Source organism: Panicum virgatum, chromosome 2N (assembly GCF_016808335.1).
Source record: "Panicum virgatum strain AP13 chromosome 2N, P.virgatum_v5, whole genome shotgun sequence".
Lineage (NCBI taxonomy): Eukaryota > Viridiplantae > Streptophyta > Magnoliopsida > Poales > Poaceae > Panicum > Panicum virgatum.
The window spans coordinates 588,423-606,764 of record NC_053146.1 but is presented as its reverse complement, the minus strand read 5'-3'; the positions used below and the strand labels follow the sequence as shown (position 1 = coordinate 606,764).

Genomic DNA, 18,342 nt, shown 5'->3' with positions numbered 1-18,342 from the left:
AATAGTGTGAGAGAGAAATACTGTAGGGCTGGAGTTGGAGCCGAACACGGTGTATACTTGTAAATGTAGCAGAATCTGTAGGCGTTTTCAGCTCAGACCTTGTTTAGTTTGCAAAAAATTTTACATTTTGGTATTGTAGCACTTTTGTTGTTATTTATCAATTAATGTCTAATCATGGACTAATTAAACTTAAAAGTTTCATCTCATTGTTTTTTTAACTGTATTTAATACTCCTGTATGTGTTAGAAGATTCGATGTGATGGGTACTGTAGAATAAATTTTGAGAACTAAACATGGCCAGTTAACCGCATCCTGACATTACAATCTCTAGACGTGTTGAGGTGGCGTATACCCTGAAAACCTTTCAGATTATAAATGGAGGTTTGGGAGGATAACAAAATGCATTTTTGTTGGTCGGCTGCTGCTGCTTAGACCAGCAGCTCATGCTGTTCCTTTATTCTCTGCTTCCATTTCTTCAGCCATGGTAGGATTAAAGGTGCTGCAATGGAATCTGGGGAAGGGAGGAGCTGGCTACTTCTGGTATAGTCCTGTGCTGTGTGATTCTGTTTATGGTGTATTTAAAGAGCTGTACACACCTCTATACACCTTGCATACTCCTTCCTCTTGTTCAAGATCTTAGTTCTTCAGGACTGGTAACGTCCCCTGATCCCATAACTATGTTGCCCTAAATATGATCTTGACTCCTGATGCCATTGTCTTTGATGCAATATTGATGCTACTGCCTGTTATGTTAATGATGCTTTGTGTTCTGGGATGTGCTAACCACTGGACCTCTTAGCTTTGCAGTTGTCATCTTGTTTCGCTTAATTATCTCGCTTCAGCTCACAGACAAGTGAAGTGAGCAGAGCAGCAGAGAAGTACGGGCAGGCCGGCATGGTTAAGATCTGCTGCATCGGCGCCATCTACGTCGGCGGGCCGTCCATGGCCGTTATCGCGCTCAAGTGCCCGGCCATCGAGGTCGCCGTCGTCGACGTCTCCCGACCGCGCATCAACGCCTGGAACAGCGACCGCCTCCCGGTCCTCGAGCCGGGCCTCGACGCCGTCGTCAGGGCCTGCCGCGGTCGCAACCTCGCCTTCAGCGCCGACGTCGACCGCCACATCGCCGACGCCGACATCGTCTTTGTGTCCGTCAACACGCCCACCAAGGCCCGGGGCCTCGGCGCCGGCCGGGCCGCCGACCTCGCCTATTGGGAGAGCGCGGCGCGCGTGGTCGCTGCCGCGTCGCGCCCCGGCAAGAACAAGATCGTCGTCAAGAAGTCCGCCGTCCCCGTCAGGACCGCCGAGGCCATGGAGCGGATCCTCCTCGCGCACAGCGGCGGCGGCACGTTCCAGGTCCTCTCCAACCCAGAGTTCTTCTCCGAGGGTACTGCCGTGTGGTGTGAGAACCGTCAAATTTAATATTATTTTAAACGATCCGCCAGTCATTATCTTTCAGATGAGAGTTAACACGTGCTTGCCAGAGAGCGTGCCACGTGTTACCCCACATCTAGAGATACGAATAACCGACACGTCATTCGCCTAAAATAATATCAAATTCGGTAGTCCCGGTATGTGCCCCAATATGCGCCCAGAATCAGCATATACACATACCGTTTATAATCGAATACATTGTCAATGAACCACAAAGAGAAGTTTTACACTACCAGAGTTCGAAACTTAACATTACAAGTTCAACATAGGAAAGTTCAAACTAATTTCCATTACAAGCCTTGGGCTCACGAAAGCCATATTATTCAGAAACTTAAAGATTATAATATTTACATGCTCTCACGAAGTTCGATTACGATAAAAATATACTACGATGATGATGTCTTGCTCAAGGACACCATCCTATCCTCAACGACCTACTCCTCCCCCGCACCAGGATCGGCGGGGTAGAAGTGGCCGAACACCATTTCGAGTTCACCTGCAACTAAGTTTAGAAGCAACCTGAATACAAAGGTACTCCGCAAGACTTACGCGAATAAATAAACAAGGATTATGTAAAGGCTCAAGTAAAAGCTTTACGGTTAAGTACTATCACCTAGCAAACTTAATTAATCTTGCCCAACCCTTTAGTTGATTAAGAGAGTAACATAATAAACATAATGTCATTACTATGACATGAATCCAAAGCCAACAACACCGAAACTCTCTATGAAGAATTCGACGAACCAAGAGCTTGCTCATATCCGAGAACGCGGCAATTCGAATTGATTATAACCTTGCAAGGGTGTACTGCTGTCGGTACCCTGTAGCAGGGATACCCACTCTTACTGCGGCAAGGCAGGACCCGCGTAGTTATCCGTAACTGCGCGGGAAAGATGGAGTAGCCAGGTCCCACGGGCCAGGCATTTCCCTCACCAGGCCAACGGCCCCGGACCGTTCCCCGCCTGGGGATGGGTTCGGAGACGCCACGTGTCTCTAAGGAAGGGAAGCTCCGAGCTGACCGCCGGGGACTCGGACCCCCATAGGGGTCCGGGACCTCCTGCGCCCGTCCGGACTCTCCTCACCGTGTAGGGGTCCGGAGCCGCCACGTGTCCCAGAGGCGCGAGATCATGCGCGAGTCTTCCGCAGGGAGACTCGCCCACCCACCGCATTTAATGCGGTGGACAAGGCGTGCTCTGCCGCCGCGGTACACGAGACAGCCTTTGTCAGGCCTCGCTGAGCACCGCGTATTACCAAGGAGCACAGTGCAGCCGCCTGTGCCGCACCCGCGCAGAGCCCGCCTGCAGCATTAAATGGATACGACAGCACGACACTTTTCCATCATGCCGCCTACGCCGCAAGCTACACCACCCGCTTAAGCAACGTGGCGGGCGATGCCACTAGCTACGACAGGCCCCGTCCTGACAAGACAACGCCAGGACATGATGGACGAAGGGCTCCGGGAGCAGGCGAGGGAATCCAAGAGAGAGATCTCCTTTGCCTGCGACGCCATAATGTATGAACAGAACGTTATTTTATACTGCAACGTTGGGCCCACCTGTCGGGGACCCAACAGCTGTGTACGCGCCCCCTTGAGATATAAAGGGGAGGCGCTCGCTGTGCACAACGACAGCCAGACAGACTCAAGCTCTCGCAACCTTCTCACTCTCGTGGGAAGGCAATACAACACACAGTGGACGTAGGGTATTACGCTCCGGCGGCCCGAACCACTCTAAATCCTGCCGTGTTCATCGTGTTCTTGAGTGAGATTGATCTAAGACTAGCTAACCCCCGAGTACACACCCTCTGGGCTAGGGCGGGTGCCTTCCGCCACCCGGCTGTGGTTAGCAGCACCACGACATTTGGCACGCCAGGTAGGGGGAGTTAGCTGGTCACAGTTCATCTCTTCTTCGTCCCCATGGTTCGTGTGGACGACGTGGAGATGACGGAGGGTGTGGCATCCTCCACGCCACATGCCTATCGCGTTCCTGCTCCAGGGGCAACTGTGCCTGTGGAGCAGCCACCGCTGGCGGCGGCGCGCGCCGCTCACCGGCAAGAGTCAGGGCGCCCATCAAGGGCCCCCTCGCAGGCCGCGAGCGGCGGAGCGCTGGCAGCGGCTAGGGAGTTGCTTCGCAACCCTCCGGCTGAGGCAGCCTCGCCAGACGCCCTGGCGGGATGACGTTGACCGTCTCCTCCACCTGGCTCAGGCCCCCTCCAGTTCTGCAAAGACTGGGCAACGACCTCCGCCCGGCAACGCGGTGGTACCTTACCGCCAGCGTCAGGGCGGGGCGTCGGCGTCCGTGCGCTCCCCTACCGTGAGGGGTGCACGAACAGAAGACTTGCGGGCGGAGCTCAACCGCCGGCGCGCAGGAGAGGATGCCCGCGTCTCCGTCGAGAGGGCGCGAGAGCGCCGCCTCAACATTGAGGGTCGCAACCTCAATGCTGATCTGGATGCGCTGGCACCCAGGCCTCCGGTGAACGCCCGGATACAGTCAGGCGCACCGGTGGCTGGGGTGGGCTGTGCTGCACTTGCGGACCACCTCCGCGCAGTGGCATGGCCGCCCAAGTTCCGCCCCCACCTGCCGGAAAAGTACGACGGTACCACTAACCCGTCAGAATTCCTGCAGGTGTACGTTACCGCCATCACAACGGCTGGTGGTAACGGCACCGTCATGGCAAGCTACTTTCATGTAGCATTGTCTGGGCCAGCCCGGACCTGGCTCATGAACCTCACTCCTGGGACGATCCAGTCCTGGGAAGAGCTCTGTGCAAGGTTCACAGCGAACTTCGCCAGTGCATACCAGCAGCATGGTGTGGAGGCACACCTTCACGCCGTGAGGCAAAAACCCGGGGAAACGCTCCGGGCCTTCATCTCACGCTTCACCAAGGTACGGGGTACCATTCCCCCCAACCGCTCAGAGCGGTAGAGGTCCGACCTCGTAAACCCGGCCTCTGGCATCCATCGCGCAAGCCATGTACATCAAGATTGCAAAGGAAAGATTTTCTCCTAGTTCTGTCTGTGTCAAGGTTAAATTACGCATTTCAATTCTCGGGGATTTTGCTTTTCTAACCCCCGCGGGGGCCTCTACTCTTGTTGCTACAACTAAGATTTGCATTGAGCTGCTGGACTGCCGTGCAGATCCGGGCCCTCTTGCCGCTGGAGAGGGGTCCGGACCCCTAGCGACCTACTCTAGAGAGCGAGAGCTTGTTTCCTGGGGTGGTCCGGAGTCCTGTGTAGCCGCTTAGCTGGTTTCGTACCCAAAAGCCTACACACTCCACCACCCTGTAACAAGTCCTCTAGTACCTGGAGCCGGGTAATTAGGGGTCCAGACCTCATTCCGGCTCAAGAGTTGGCTTCCTAAGACCAACACGGCATGTCCAGTCCTATATCTCAAAGGATCGAGTGCGACAAAGTGTCCTCGCCCACTGCTGCGAAAGGTCTGGGACGATGAAGTCAGGTCCGGAAAGATCGTGCTGTTTCCTGGAGTGGTCCGGAGCCCTGTGTAGCGCCTTAGCCTGGTTCCGTACCCTAAGCATACGCACTCCACCACTCTGTAACAAGCACTGAGCTGCCCGGACCTGAGCATCTAGAGCCCTGGACCTGGTACCAGCCTAGGATCGGTCAGGAATGAGCCCCGCGGGTCTGCTACTAAGCTATAACTTTGAAGTGGTACACAAGTTAAGCCCTGATTGGTGGTAGTCAGTCTCAAACCATTGAGCCTATCTACCAGGGGGTCCGGGTATCCGCTTCAAAGCTTTCATGCAGGATAAGATCCAGTCTCGATGGTAGACAGACTCATAATAACTGAGTCTATCTCCCAGGGGGCCCGGGGCATCCGCTTTGTTCCAGACGACATGAATGGATTCTGCATGCGTCAAATAGCTAAGTTGCAGTATCATTGCTACTGTGTAAGCGAATGTGATTTTTCTTTCTGTAGCTCCGTATGCTACACAGGGAACAAGGCGCTTGCTCGTCTTACAAACTATGCGGCACCTATGCCTAAGGAGATCCGGAGTATCTTCTACGGCTCGCGTGGCAGACAGGTCCAAACAACTGAACCTATCCGCCAGGGGGCCAAGGCGCCGGGGTGCTGCATACCGCAAATCAACAAATAGACAAATAGCTAAGTTGAAGTTTCTTCTATTTCAAAAATTTCAACTAATACAATGTTTGTTGCATAATGCAAAAGATACAATCCCCAGCTTAAGGGTCTGCAGGCTCTCGCTTGAAGTAGGCGGCGACGAAGTCAACGACCTCCCGCACGCTGTCCCGAGCGGCAGCCTCCGTCTCTGCTACAGGGCCATTGACCACGGGCACCAGCGAGATGGCCGGGTCGTGGCTCCGGAGGCAGGTCAGGATGTGCTCCGCCACCATCCGGATCAGCTCGCGACCCTCGGCTTCGAGCTGACCAGCAAGGACCGGCTCCAGGTGATGGAGTCTATCTGAAACAAAACTCAGCACTGGAAGGGCGTCAGCTATCGAAGCTGGCGGCTCCGCCACCTGGATTGGGCTCATTCCAAATGGCACCAGTGCTAAGCTCTCTTCAGCCGCCCAGTCAGCAATCCGCTGGGCTCCCGCGCGCTGGTCCTCCTGGTGCTTCCGGACCGCCTCCCGGACCGCCTCCTGCACCCGGGTGTCCAGAGCCGCCTTGGCCACCTCTACCTCGCGGGACCTCTCCTCCACCTCGCGGGACCTCTTCTCGAGCTCGCGGGACCTCTCCTCGAGCTCGGCCTTCCTCTTCTCCGACCACTCTTTTAGCTTCTTGAGGGAGTCCCGCTGACGCCCGAGTTCCTTCTCTATGCCGGTGGTGTGGGCCTCCCGCTTGGCGAGGGATTTCCGGCCCTCCTCCAGATCCGCCTCGTCGACAGCCAGCTTGCTGGCTCTCTCCTGCAGTTGCTCGCGCAATCCCTGCAGGGTAGCAGAGAAGATGTCGAGCTCCTGCCTCCGGAACTCGAGGTCCTCGCTGCGAGTCTCCAGCTCGGACTGTTGAGCCGCGAGGTGAGCCTCGAGGTCGAACCGCTGAGCCGCGAAGCTAACAACCTCCAGGGTGAAGTCCTGCTCCCGCTGCGCCAGGGATCTCTCTCGGTTCGACACTGCGAACTCCCGGTCAAACACCTTCTTAAGGCTGGCTCGGTAGGCCTCTTGGTCCGCCTTGAGCTTCGACCGGGCTTCCGCAGCACGGGAGGCTTCAACCTTCGTGTGCGCTTCCAGGCGGGTGTGCCAGTCGGAGAGGCGCTGGCGCTCGCTCTCCAGAGCAGACCACTCCCGCCGGAAGGCCGCCTCGGCGGAGGAGGTTGCCTCCTCCATCGACCACCGGACCTTGAGCAGCACCTAGGGGAGGGGAGTCGCATCCTCCTCCGGGAGTTGGAGCTGCAGGAGCCGTCTGCCAAAGACCACCTCCAACTCCTCCTCTGCTACAGGACTGGAGCTGGAGGTAGGGGCTTCCGCTGCAGCACTTGTCTCCGGCGCCCCCGCTGCCTCTGCGGTGGGTGCAGCTGTGCCCAGCTCCGGCGCCTCCGCTGCCGCCGCGTCAGGAGCGGCTGTGCCCTGCTCCGGCGCCTGCGCTGCCGCCGTGACGGGTGCGGCTGTGCCCAGCCCCGGCGCCTGCGCTGCCGCCGTGACGGGTGCGGCTGTGCCCAGCCCCGGCGCCTCTGCTGCTGCTGAGTCGGCCACGGCCGTGCCCAGCTCCGGCGCCTCCACCGCCGCCGCGTCGGGCGCGGCCGTACCCAGCTCCGGCGCCTCCACCGCCGCCGAGTCGGGAGCGGCCGTGCCCAGTACCGGCGCCTCCGCCACTGATACGCCGGGTACGGTTGCGCCCAGCACCGGCGCCTCGGCCGCCGCATCGGGAGCAGCCACGCCCAGCACTGGCGCCTCCGCCGCCGCAGCGTCGGGGTAGCAGCACCCAGCACTGGCGTTTCCGCCGCCGCCGCGTCGGGAGCGGCTGCGTTCGGCGCCGACGCCTCCGCTGTCGCCGCGTCGGGCGCGGCTGCACCCAGCACCGGCGCCCCTGCCGCCGCAGCGTTGTGCGCTGCTGAGTCTGAAAAAGACACGCCTGTCAGCATCACGTCACGCACTATTGAGCTGGCATAGGACGCTGTACCTGAGGGTCGCGCACCCGCTGTTGCTGTTGCTGTCGACGCCGAGGCCGCGGCCGCCTGGTCACCAGCCGACGAGCCAGCGGTGGTGGAAGAACCACCGGGGCGACGACCCCTGGCAACAAAATGGCGAAACCTTCAGGAGAAAAGCAGAGCACCAGGTGCCAGGCAAGAAAGCCGGATAATACTAACCCAGAAGTACCGGGTACCCAGCGTCCCCGGAGCCCGGGCCTCTTCTCTTGCGGCTGCTGCTGTTGCTGCTGCTGCCCCTGCTGCAGAGATGCAGGCGCAACCCGGGCTTGCTCCCGCTGCTGCTGTCCCTGTGGCTGTGGCATGGGCGCAACCCGGGGTCGCACCTGTTGCTGCTGTTGCCGCCCGCGTGCCTGCTACCGCTGTTCTTGCTGCTGCTGCTGCTCTTGCTGCCGGCGGGAGGAATTTCTCGGCGGCGATGGTGGTGGTCCAGTCGCCCCAGAGGACCCGTGGGGGCCGGCGGTCCGGGAGCTACCCTGACCGGCGCCCTCAGAAGACCTCTGGCATTTCGTGGCGGGCTCCGACACCAGGGTCCCGTCGCCCCGGAGTAGCCTCCGCCGGCCTGCGTCGCCCGATGATGCACCGGAGCTGCTCTGTGCCCGGCTGGAGCCGGCTGCGGCCGCGCTGCTAGCCGCGGCCTGCTTCCCCTTCGTAGTGGCGCCGGATCCGGCAGCGCTCTGCGTAGCTTGATCCCCGGACGCGCCAGGGATCCGGAGCCCACGGTTCGGGTCGCCTCCGGTCTGGCGTGGGGCCAGTCCCCCGTCGTCCAGGGTTGGCAAGGTAGCCAACACCGCCATCCTCGCCGGGTCCTCGCAGAGGGGGACTATGCTCTGTGGGAGGATCAGGTTCTCCGGGATGAAGGCGTCCCCCGTCACGTTCCGCGCCAGGACCTCCAAGGCCTCCTGGGTCAGGTCGCTCCCCTCCCCGCGGTGGGTCCTGCTGCAATCATTGAGGCCGGTGAAGCTCCATGCCGGTCGCGACCGCTGCTTCAAGGGGGGCGATCCGGTGCTTCACGAAGTCTCCGAGCACGTGCCACGAGGTGAGGCCGCTCTCCGCCAGCGACCTGATCTTGTCCAGCACGGAGTCGAACTCCGGCTGCAGCGACGGCTTGGCCCTCCAGGATGCTTTGTCGGAGGCGGGTCCCTCAGTCGGCAGGGCAAGGCGCTCGTTGGCTTCGGTGGTGGCGATCACCCAATCCCTGCGCCACTCCTCCCACCTTCCGCCAGCAAGACCGGGAATGTAAGGAGTCGGCAGGTCGCTCCTTATCTGGAAGTAGTACCCCCCCCACTTCGTCCTTGCTCCTTCCGGACCTCACCAGAATGAAGAAGTAGCGGAAGAGGATGACACAGGGGTGCACTCCCACGAACATCTCGCATAAGTGCACGAAGATGGATGCTAGGAGGAGAGAGTGGGGCGTCAGATGCTGAAGTTGGAGGCCGAAGTCTTCCAGCAGCAGCAGCAGGAATGAAGAAATCCGCAGTCCCACGCCGGCGGAGATGTGCGAGGTGAATAGCACAAACTCCCCGGCGCGGAGGTTGCCAAGAGGAACCGAGCCTGCTCGAACCCCCCAGCCGGTCTCCTGTGCACTCCACCCGAGTAGGCGGCGCACTGTGTTCAACTCTCCCTCGGTCTGGAAGCGGCGGGGATGAACAAGGGATGCCATCGCTTAGTGGAGGTGAGAGGCAGCCGGCGCAGGGGAGCAAGGGGCAAGGAAAGCTCGAAGGCAAAGGGGTGCAAGGGATGGAAGGAAGAAGGCAAAAGTGGGAAAGAAACCACGGAATGTGGTTCACCCTAATATAAAGCCTGACTCAACCGGCGCGCCCCGGAACCGTCGCTGGAACCCGAGCGACGCCCGCACCTAGGGTTAACCGCCCGGTCCATGGCAAGGGGGGCCAGGCCCACCTGTCAGGGAGAGCGGGTAACCAACAGAGGTGTGAAAAGGCGGGATCCGAACCGTCGCCCGCGCGCGTGAAGCAAGGCGGAAGCTGAGCTGACGTGCGCACATTAATCGCAGGCGTGGCCGAGCTTTTCGGGAGCTGCGCCGGTGGTAAATGATCCGTTTACTCCGGCCGCAACAATGCCGAACGTCGCGCGCGTGACTAGGTGAGCCACTGTTCGTGGGGGCCATAGTCAGGAAGTTGTTGTGATGTGATGAGGCAGCAACCAACCCGACGGGTAGTCGAAGCCGGTCAAGACCCCTGCAGAAAGGAGCTTCAAGCTATACAGAGCCAAATCGCAAAAGTGGCCCCACCTGTGGGTTCATACCTCCCCCAAGGTGGGCCCGGGGGCCACTGTCGGTACCCTGTAGCAGGGATACCCACTCTTACTGCGGCAAGGCAGGACCCGCATAGTTATCCGTAACTGCGCGGGAAAGACGGAGTAGCCAGGTCCCACGGGCCAGGCATTTCCCTCACCAGGCCAACGGCCCCGGACCGTTCCCCGCCTGGGGATGGGTCCGGAGACGCCACGTGTCTCTAAGGAAGGGAAGCTCTGAGCTGACCGCCGGGGCCTCGGACCCCCATAGGGGTCCGGGACCTCCTGCGCCCGTCCGGACTCCCCTCACCGTGTAGGGGTCTGGAGCCACCACGTGTCCCAGAGGCGCGAGATCATGCGCGAGTCTTCCGCAGGGAGACTCGCCCACCCACCGCATTTAATGCGGTGGACAAGGCGTGCTCTGCCGCCGCGGTACGCGAGACAACCTTTGTCAGGCCTCGCTGAGCACCGCGTATTACCAAGGAGCACAGTGCAGCTGCCTGTGCCGCACCCGCGCAGAGCCCGCCTGCAGCATTAAATGGATACGACAGCACGGCACTTTTCCATCATGCCGCCTACGCCGCAAGCTACACCACCCGCTTAAGCAACGTGGCGGGCGATGCCACTAGCTACGACAGGCCCCGTCCTGACAAGACAACGCCAGGACATGATGGACGAAGGGCTCCGGGAGCAGGCGAGGGAATCCAAGAGAGAGATCTCCTTTGCCTGCGACGCCATAATGTATGAACAGTACATTATTTTATACTGCAACGTTGGGCCCACCTGTCGGGGACCCAACAGCTGTGTACGCGCCCCCTTGAGATATAAAGGGGAGGCGCTCGCTATGCACAACGACAGCCAGACAGACTCAAGCTCTCGCAACCTTCTCACTCTCGTGGGAAGGCAATACAACACACAGTGGACGTATGGTATTACGCTCCGGCGGCCCGAACCACTCTAAATCCTGCCGTGTTCATCGTGTTCTTGAGTGAGATTGATCTAAGACTAGCTAACCCCCGAGTACACACCCTCTGGGCTAGGGCGGGTGCCTTCCGCCACCCGGCTGTGGTTAGCAGCATCTTTACTCACACGACGCGAGGACCATGCGACTCACCCAACCGATCACATCGGGCAAGGGGTACTCACGTCAACTGTTCTCAACAATGCTCAACCGTTGAGGGTACGCCTAGCTTGTGCGTGGAGACTTAGTTCTACCGAGGACATCTCTAAATTTTCCAATACATAGTTCCACTCGGGGACACACTAAGCCTCCCTGCATAGCCCTTAGCCACGTATCTGGAACCGGGCCCCAATGATCAAGTCAAAGAAGGTAATTGGCTCATCCGTACCATTATATTGGATATGTGGTAGCACGGAAAGATGCTCAAGGCCGATGGCATTCACTCGGTCCTTAATCGATCCAAGCGGACTATGCCCATGTGACTTCATTCTCTAGGCCCTACCATTCTGCTCGAATCTCGATACTACCACTTCACTAACAACCAAACCAAACCAAACCAGTGCGATCAAGGGTAACTGGTAAAAGTGATACTCCAGCTGCTCTTTCTAGTAAGCAAGATGAGTATTCTAAGCAGAGCTGAGCATCTAGTCAAGTTAAGTAATTATCTGACTAACAAGTGAGAAGGACATGGATAAACCAATCAAGGAAGGACAATGCATTAAAGTGGGTACAAGAATGCAATACATACATAATTTATATACCCAACATTACCCGATGAGATAACTAAACTAAATCAGATTAAATAGGAGCAATGATTCATGCTTAGCTGCTTGCCTTGATTAGCTTCGGGCTCGACCGCGAACTGGACTTCAGGCTCGGGCTCGACGAACTCGGTGGGCTCCACGGGTTCGTTCTCCGACGATTCGGTCACTATAATGCATGAATGCGATGCATGCATTAGTGTGATGCTAAGCTTATGCATAAAATAAAATGCATGAGATGTTATGCACGAAAAGATATACATGAAATAGCATTTTGGATATACAATCCTGACAAAACCGGAGGTTCCGGCCTGACAAAACCGGAAGTTCCGGTTGCAAAACCAGATGTTCCGGTTTCTAAAACCGGCAGTTCCGGGTTCAGCCGGATTTTACCAAGGCGTGCGCGGCGCGCGCGTGTGCGCACGTCACGCATGGCGACGGTGGCACGAGGCAGGGCTGGATAGGGGCAGGGGGCACGCGCACGGCGTGTCCCAGGCGGCGGCGAGTCTCACCGGCGGCAGCACGAGCGGAGAGGAGCAACGGCGGGGCGGCGCGACGACGAACGGTGGCGGCGGGCGGAGGCGCTCGCCGGCGGGCCTGCACGGCCAGAGGGAGGGCCGGATGAGGAGGGGAACGGGTCGAGGAGAGGGAAGAGATGCTCCCCAAGCGAGGAATCGAGCCGCGGCTCACCGGGGAAGGCGAATCGCGGCCGACTGTGAAGCTCCAGGCGGCGGCAATGGAGGGCTAGGATTTGAGGGGAAGGGGCCGGTCGGACCTTAAGACGAGGAAAGGAGTGAGGGGGCGGCACGGCAGCCGAGAATGGCCGGCACGTGTCGCGAGAATGGCTGCCGGCGGCGGCGACGTGCGGCGCGCCGCGATTCGTGCTCTGACTACCGGAGCAAAGTTAAAACCGGAAATTCCGGTTTTTAAAACCGGAGCTTCCGGAATTTACTCGGGATGTTACATGCGGGACCTGCTCTGCCCCGATCGCGTGCTCATCGGCGGCCGGGGCACGGACGCCGGGGGCGCCGTGCGCGCGCTCAGGGAAGTGTACGCGCACTGGGTCCCCGGTGACCGGGTCGTCACCACCAGCCTCTGCTCGGCGGAGCTGTCCAAGGTCGCCGCGAGCGCGCTCCTGGCGCAGAGGGTCTCGTCGGTGAACGCCATCTCCGCGCTGTGCGAGGCCACCGGCGCCGACGTCTCGGACGTGTCGCGCGCTGTCGGCAGGGACGACCGCGTCGGGGACGGCTTCCTGGACGCCGGCGTGGGGTTCGACGGGCCGAGCTTCCAGAAGGACGTCCTGCGCCTGGCGTACGCCTGCGAGTGCCACGGTCTCCCGGAGGCGGCCGACTACTGGCGGCAGGTGGTGGCCGTGAACGAGTACCAGAAGAGCCGGCTCGTGCGCCGCGTGGTGGCGTCCATGTTCGGCACGCCGGCACGGTGGCCGGCAAGAAGGTGGCCGTGCTGGGGTTCGCGTTCAAGAAGGGCGTCGGCAACACGAGGGAGTCGCCGGCGGTCGACGTGTGCCGGGGCCTGCTGGCCGACAGGGCCCACGTCAGCGTGTACGACCCGGCGGTGAGCGAGAAGCGGATCCGGAGGGGCACGGCGGCGCAGGTGCGCGTGGCGAGGGACGCGTACGAGGCCGCCGAGGGCGTGCACGGGCTCTGTGTCCTGACGGACTGGGACGAGTTCAGGCAGGGTTTGAAATTTCGGCGAAAAATTTCGTTTTCGCTAGTTACCGGGAAAAAATTTTCGGGTTTTTTCGGAAAATTTCGTTTGAAAATTCAAAATTCAAAAAAATTAGGCCAAAATTCACCGAAATTTACCGCTAAACACCGGGATTTGCAACGAAAACGAAATGGTTAACCCTGAGTTCAGGACGCTCGACTACCGCCGGATCCTGGACAGCATGCGGAGGCCGGCGTTCGTCTTCGACGGCCGCGGCGTCGTCGACGTCGGGAAGCTCAGGGAGATGGGCTTCGTCGTCTACTCGGTCGGCAAGCCGTTGGATCCCTGGCTCAAGGGCTTGCCGGCGGTGGCTTAATTAATTAGCCCAATTCTGTTGTAGAATGAATCCGACTAAACTCTCGATGTTTTTATCCGAACGAAGCTTCAAATACATTAGCGTTTATCCCCTAAAAAAAATCAAACTTTCCCGGCAACGAAATTCTGATTCTCAAAGTGGCACACAGCATCTGAATGTGGGATCTCGCAGGCACGCACACATACAAACTAATATAGTTACGATTATTACTGAACATTCCATTCGCACAAGACTGAAGATTTTTTATGTTTTTTTTCTGAAGAGAATACAAGACTGAAGATTACATTCCAGAAACTGGGCCAAAAGATAACATCAATGACTCAAAAGCTACGATTACATCATTGCAAACTAGAATTAGCATACAGAAGCACACAAGCACCCATTTTCTGAACTAGGGTGACAAACTGACAGTATCAATTAATTCCTATGGCACTAACAGCAGGTGGCCTTGTGCAACTAATATCTTTATCCAAGACTGCTGGTGATTGATTGATCATATGCATAATAGTATATATATATAATAACACCACCGTACTCTATATGTATATGCAACAATTAATTCGTATCTCTGCCGCCCAATCAGAAAGCAACAACTAACAAACTGATGGATCAAAGTTTAGTAACTAGTATATATAACAAATCAGATGCTTAATTGTACTACTAACCGATAAATCAACCAACTATCCGTGCCTCATTGCCGGCGGCACCATGTCGTCAAGAAGCCCCTTGTCAACCGCCGCCGGCGATGAAGAAGACACTGCCGTCATCGGCGAAGACGACTGCGTTGATACGGCGAGGGAAGAAGCCACTGCTGGCATCGTCATCATCGCAGAGGACAGAGGGTAGGTTGCCGCCAAAAGCTCCTGGTTGTTGCAATGCAGCGGCGGCCGCAGCAGCGACATCGCCGGCATGCAGGCGAGCGAGTCACCACCACTAGTAGTAATAAGGGCGGCGGCGCTCTGCTGCTGAGCTGCGGCGGTGGGGTGCTGCTGCAGCAGCGGCGGCGGCAGGTGGTCGTCGTTGCTGGCGCTGTAGAGTAGGTGGTGGTGGTGGTGGTGCGCGGCGGAGAATGCCATGTAGCCGGCGAGGGCGTGGAGGTGGGCGGCGCGCGGGAAGGTGACGGTGTGGTGGCAGTGCTGGCCCTCGTAGGTGGTGATGACGACGGAGGGGTCGTCGGAGGAGCGCTCCACACGCTTCTTCACCGTGCACTTGCTGTTGGTGCACCGGTAGTAGCTCCTTGGGAATGGGCTGTTCTTGACGGCCTTCTGGCCGTACTTGCGCCAGCGGTATCCATCCTCGAGGTGGTCGACGTCGCTCTTGGTCATGAAGGCGAACCGCGCCTGCCGCGCACGCTTCTTCTGCCCCGATTTCTTATTATTATTATTGCCCCCCGTCGTCTTCCCCGGCGCCGGCGGCTTGCTCCTGCACGCACCCAGTACACATCATCATGTCCTTGTGAAAAACAGCAAGCACACGCATGCCGTACGTACCTAGGTACGTGTATATGTGCGCACGCGTACGTACTCATCTAACAGTGTGGCGGTGACCTATCTACTAGCTACTTGCATGTGACGGCCGATCGTGATTGATCTAGGCCCAGGACGTGACAGTATAATTAGTATTTAGTTCTACATATATGTTTACCATGTCGACGTCACAATTATTAATTATTAGCACTGCGCCGTACCTTGCGCAAAAGATACATGCAGCTACGGGTGTGTTTAGTTGGCGAAAAAATTTGGATTTTGGTACTGTAGCATATTTTGTTGTTATTTGACAAATAATATTTAATTATGAACTAATTAGACTTAAAAGATTCAGATCGTGATAATCAGTTAGACTGTATAATTAGTTATTTTTTCAATTGTATTTAATACTCCATGTATGTGTCCAAAAATTGGATGTGACGAGTACTATGTAAATTTTTTTTGGAACTAAACGGACCCTACATACACTAACCAAGCAAGCCAATTAGCTCATATATAGGACATGATTATTATTAATAGTGTTTTTTTAAACATTAACTCGGCGACTCAGCAGTATCAAAAGAAATGATAATAGTAGAAGAAAGCGCGTGGCTCAATTGTAATTTACTGGCTACTAGACTAGATTTTGGTATGACGCTCTTCAAAAAAAAAAGATTTTGGTATGACGCACGCGAATCCCGGCGCAACGTCCGCTTCCATTCCATTCCCATCTCTCTCCCTCCAACCCATGAAAAATTTACCCAACTGCCCCTCCGTTCCGTTTCAAATTCATCATCCACGGACACAAAAGGTAAAGGCGCCTGCCGTAACAAATACTACTAGCTAGTATAATCCCCCCCCCCCCCCCCCCCCCCCCCCCCAAGAAACAGGAGCAACACACACAATGGTAGAGGTTAAAACAGATCCAAAAAATCACCAGCAGAAATTCTGGATTTTGTTTAGAAGAATAAAAAGGACAACGAGAAATAAAGAGGCCACAGATGTGCAAATTGATCCGCGTACACAAGTGCATGCAGAGAGTAAAACAAATCACCAAAATTCTACATTCATTAAAATTTTATTAAAAAAAAGAAAGAGGAGAAATGGGCAATCAGTAGGCTAATTAATCCAGGTGTGAATTACGGTTTTGCCACTGGCGGTGGTGCTGGCCGGATCAGAGATGAAACTAGAGCGCAGATCAGAGGAGCTTATTGCTTACTATTAGCAGCCGTGATGCTCGCATGAATATAATTATTACTATGCATGCTAGCTACTTCATAAAGCAGTGCTTGCTTACGCTGCCTCCGTCGCGGCTGCCGGCTTCGCGTCGGCGGCGTCCTCCTCCTGCGCGGCGCCGTCGTCGGTGGAGCTGGACGACGCGCCGCCGTCCACCGACACCGACCCGGCCGGCTCCGACAGCGGCGACGGCAGGAGAGTGTACTTACTGTCCTCCGGCGGATCCAGCGCCGGCAGCAGCAGCTCCCCGCCGTCGAGCCCCGCCGCCCAGCACCCGAGCTCCGCGAAGATCGCCGAGGAGTCGGCGTACTCGTCGGCCGAGAAGGGCCACTCGCCGGCCCCGACGACGCCCGCTTCACCGGCCCCGGCCATGGCCAGCAAATCCGGCACGTCGGCGGCTAGATAGCTTGGGTTTCTCTGAGCTGAGCCTGAGCTAGCTTCTCTTCTCGCTCTTTGGGGCCCGGCCCGGCCGGTGGTGGCTGTGTCTGAGAGTGACAAGTTTGCTTGCCAGGGCCGGCCGGCCGGGGTTGTGTGTGTATTTATGTCACTCTAGCTAGCAAAGTGGAGAGCTAGTCGTACTAGCATCAGATTTGATTACTCACTTCATTGCTTAATTTATTTTATTGTACCCATTGCATGAATTCCTCCCCACTCTGGTCCATTATTTCTCTTCAACTGCTAAAAAAAATGAAAATTATATATTACAAACTTGAATCATAGGGCACAAACTTGAATCAAAAATGAAAATTATATATTACAAATGATTTATAATTCATCACATAAGTATTCGGATCTTTAACTTTGTTCAAGCCCATCACTTATTAGGTGGCATGCATGAATATATTGAAAAGGATTAGGGACATATATATGCTTTTGCATTTTGTTAGCACAAAAAACACATAGTTACACTGCATGTGCTAACTACAACTATTCGGATGATGATATACACAATAAATGATCAATACAAATGGAATCAAGGGTTGCTTCTTATTGCTTGAATTGGTCCCATGTCCCGTGAGCAAAATTGCCAATGAATGATGAAACTTATATATAATCTGTACAATCAACATCACATTTTTTATCGTCTACAGAAAAAAGTTTTTTAATGAGACGAACAAACCATTTATACTATTATAATGCCCAATTTAAATCGGTGACGGCTCATCCATAGTACTAGCTAGCTAGCTACAGTGTTAGCTGCTGAGCTGCAGCAACATGCATGCATAGGAAACGAATAGACTGTTAGGTAGGCCCACCGGAGAATTCATGTTGAGTTCACTCACATGTCCGTTCTTCTCTACTTGTGGCAGTCGTTTCCATTTCCCACCAATCGATGATCAGCTCGATCGGGTTTCCCTGTGTTTTGCACTGTTTCTGCAAAAGGAAAGCTTTTTTTGTGTGCCGACTCTTGGCTAGCTACAGCTACTTGCATTGCCAGATCAATCGTGTCTTTGGCGTGTCCAGGGTGAATAATCCCTACTTGTTGTGATCATATTTTATATATATGATGGAGATCGCTTGTCTGGGTAAAGTTGGGGCACGATATGTACATGTTTACATGCCCATTCCCCCAAGGTCAACTCAAATCATTGCATTGTTGTGATCATCCACGACAACTGATCAACAATCAACCAAGTTATTGTGTGTCGACATATATATGAGATTCACTGCAGCGGCTTCTCGTTTCGATCGTATGCTTCCCCTTTCTTTTCTTTTATTTATGCCGGTATTTATCGACAAGCGTCTAGATATAAGCATTTTATTTCCATTCCAGACTAAAAAACTCTTTTTTTTACTAATATCTAGTAAACAAGCACTATATATTACTTTACCTAAAAAAAAGCACTATATATTACTATTTTGTCCAAACCCGCATAAAACATGCCTAACAAAAATTTAATAGAAAATTATGGCTTACCCCTATATTATTCTAAAGTAAAATGTGACGAATGAATGGTGAATATGGAGAGCCCATAGATCGATTGTTGTACAAATATAAATATGTCTTTACCATTTGTGTACGTACGTTGGGTTGGCCCTTTGTCCTCATTGCGAGCGGTGCCCTAT

The 18,342-nt window shown here is 55.7% G+C and overlaps 1 protein-coding gene and 1 pseudogene across 1 annotated transcript; one reads left to right on the top strand and one right to left on the bottom strand.

Moving 5' to 3' along the window:
• The first annotated feature begins 894 nt into the window (after nucleotides 1-894).
• Nucleotides 895-13,573, top strand: LOC120659215 (annotated as a pseudogene).
• A 221-nt stretch (nucleotides 13,574-13,794) lies between these two features.
• LOC120659214 (probable WRKY transcription factor 57) lies at nucleotides 13,795-16,774 on the bottom strand. The gene is made up of 2 exons (XM_039937269.1): nucleotides 16,337-16,774; nucleotides 13,795-14,995 (listed from the first exon to the last, which is right to left on the bottom strand). Exons 1-2 carry the CDS (start codon nucleotides 16,645-16,647, stop codon nucleotides 14,254-14,256), a joined length of 1,053 nt encoding a protein of 350 aa, XP_039793203.1. The 5' UTR covers nucleotides 16,648-16,774; the 3' UTR covers nucleotides 13,795-14,253.
• Between the last annotated feature and the right edge of the window lie 1,568 nt (nucleotides 16,775-18,342).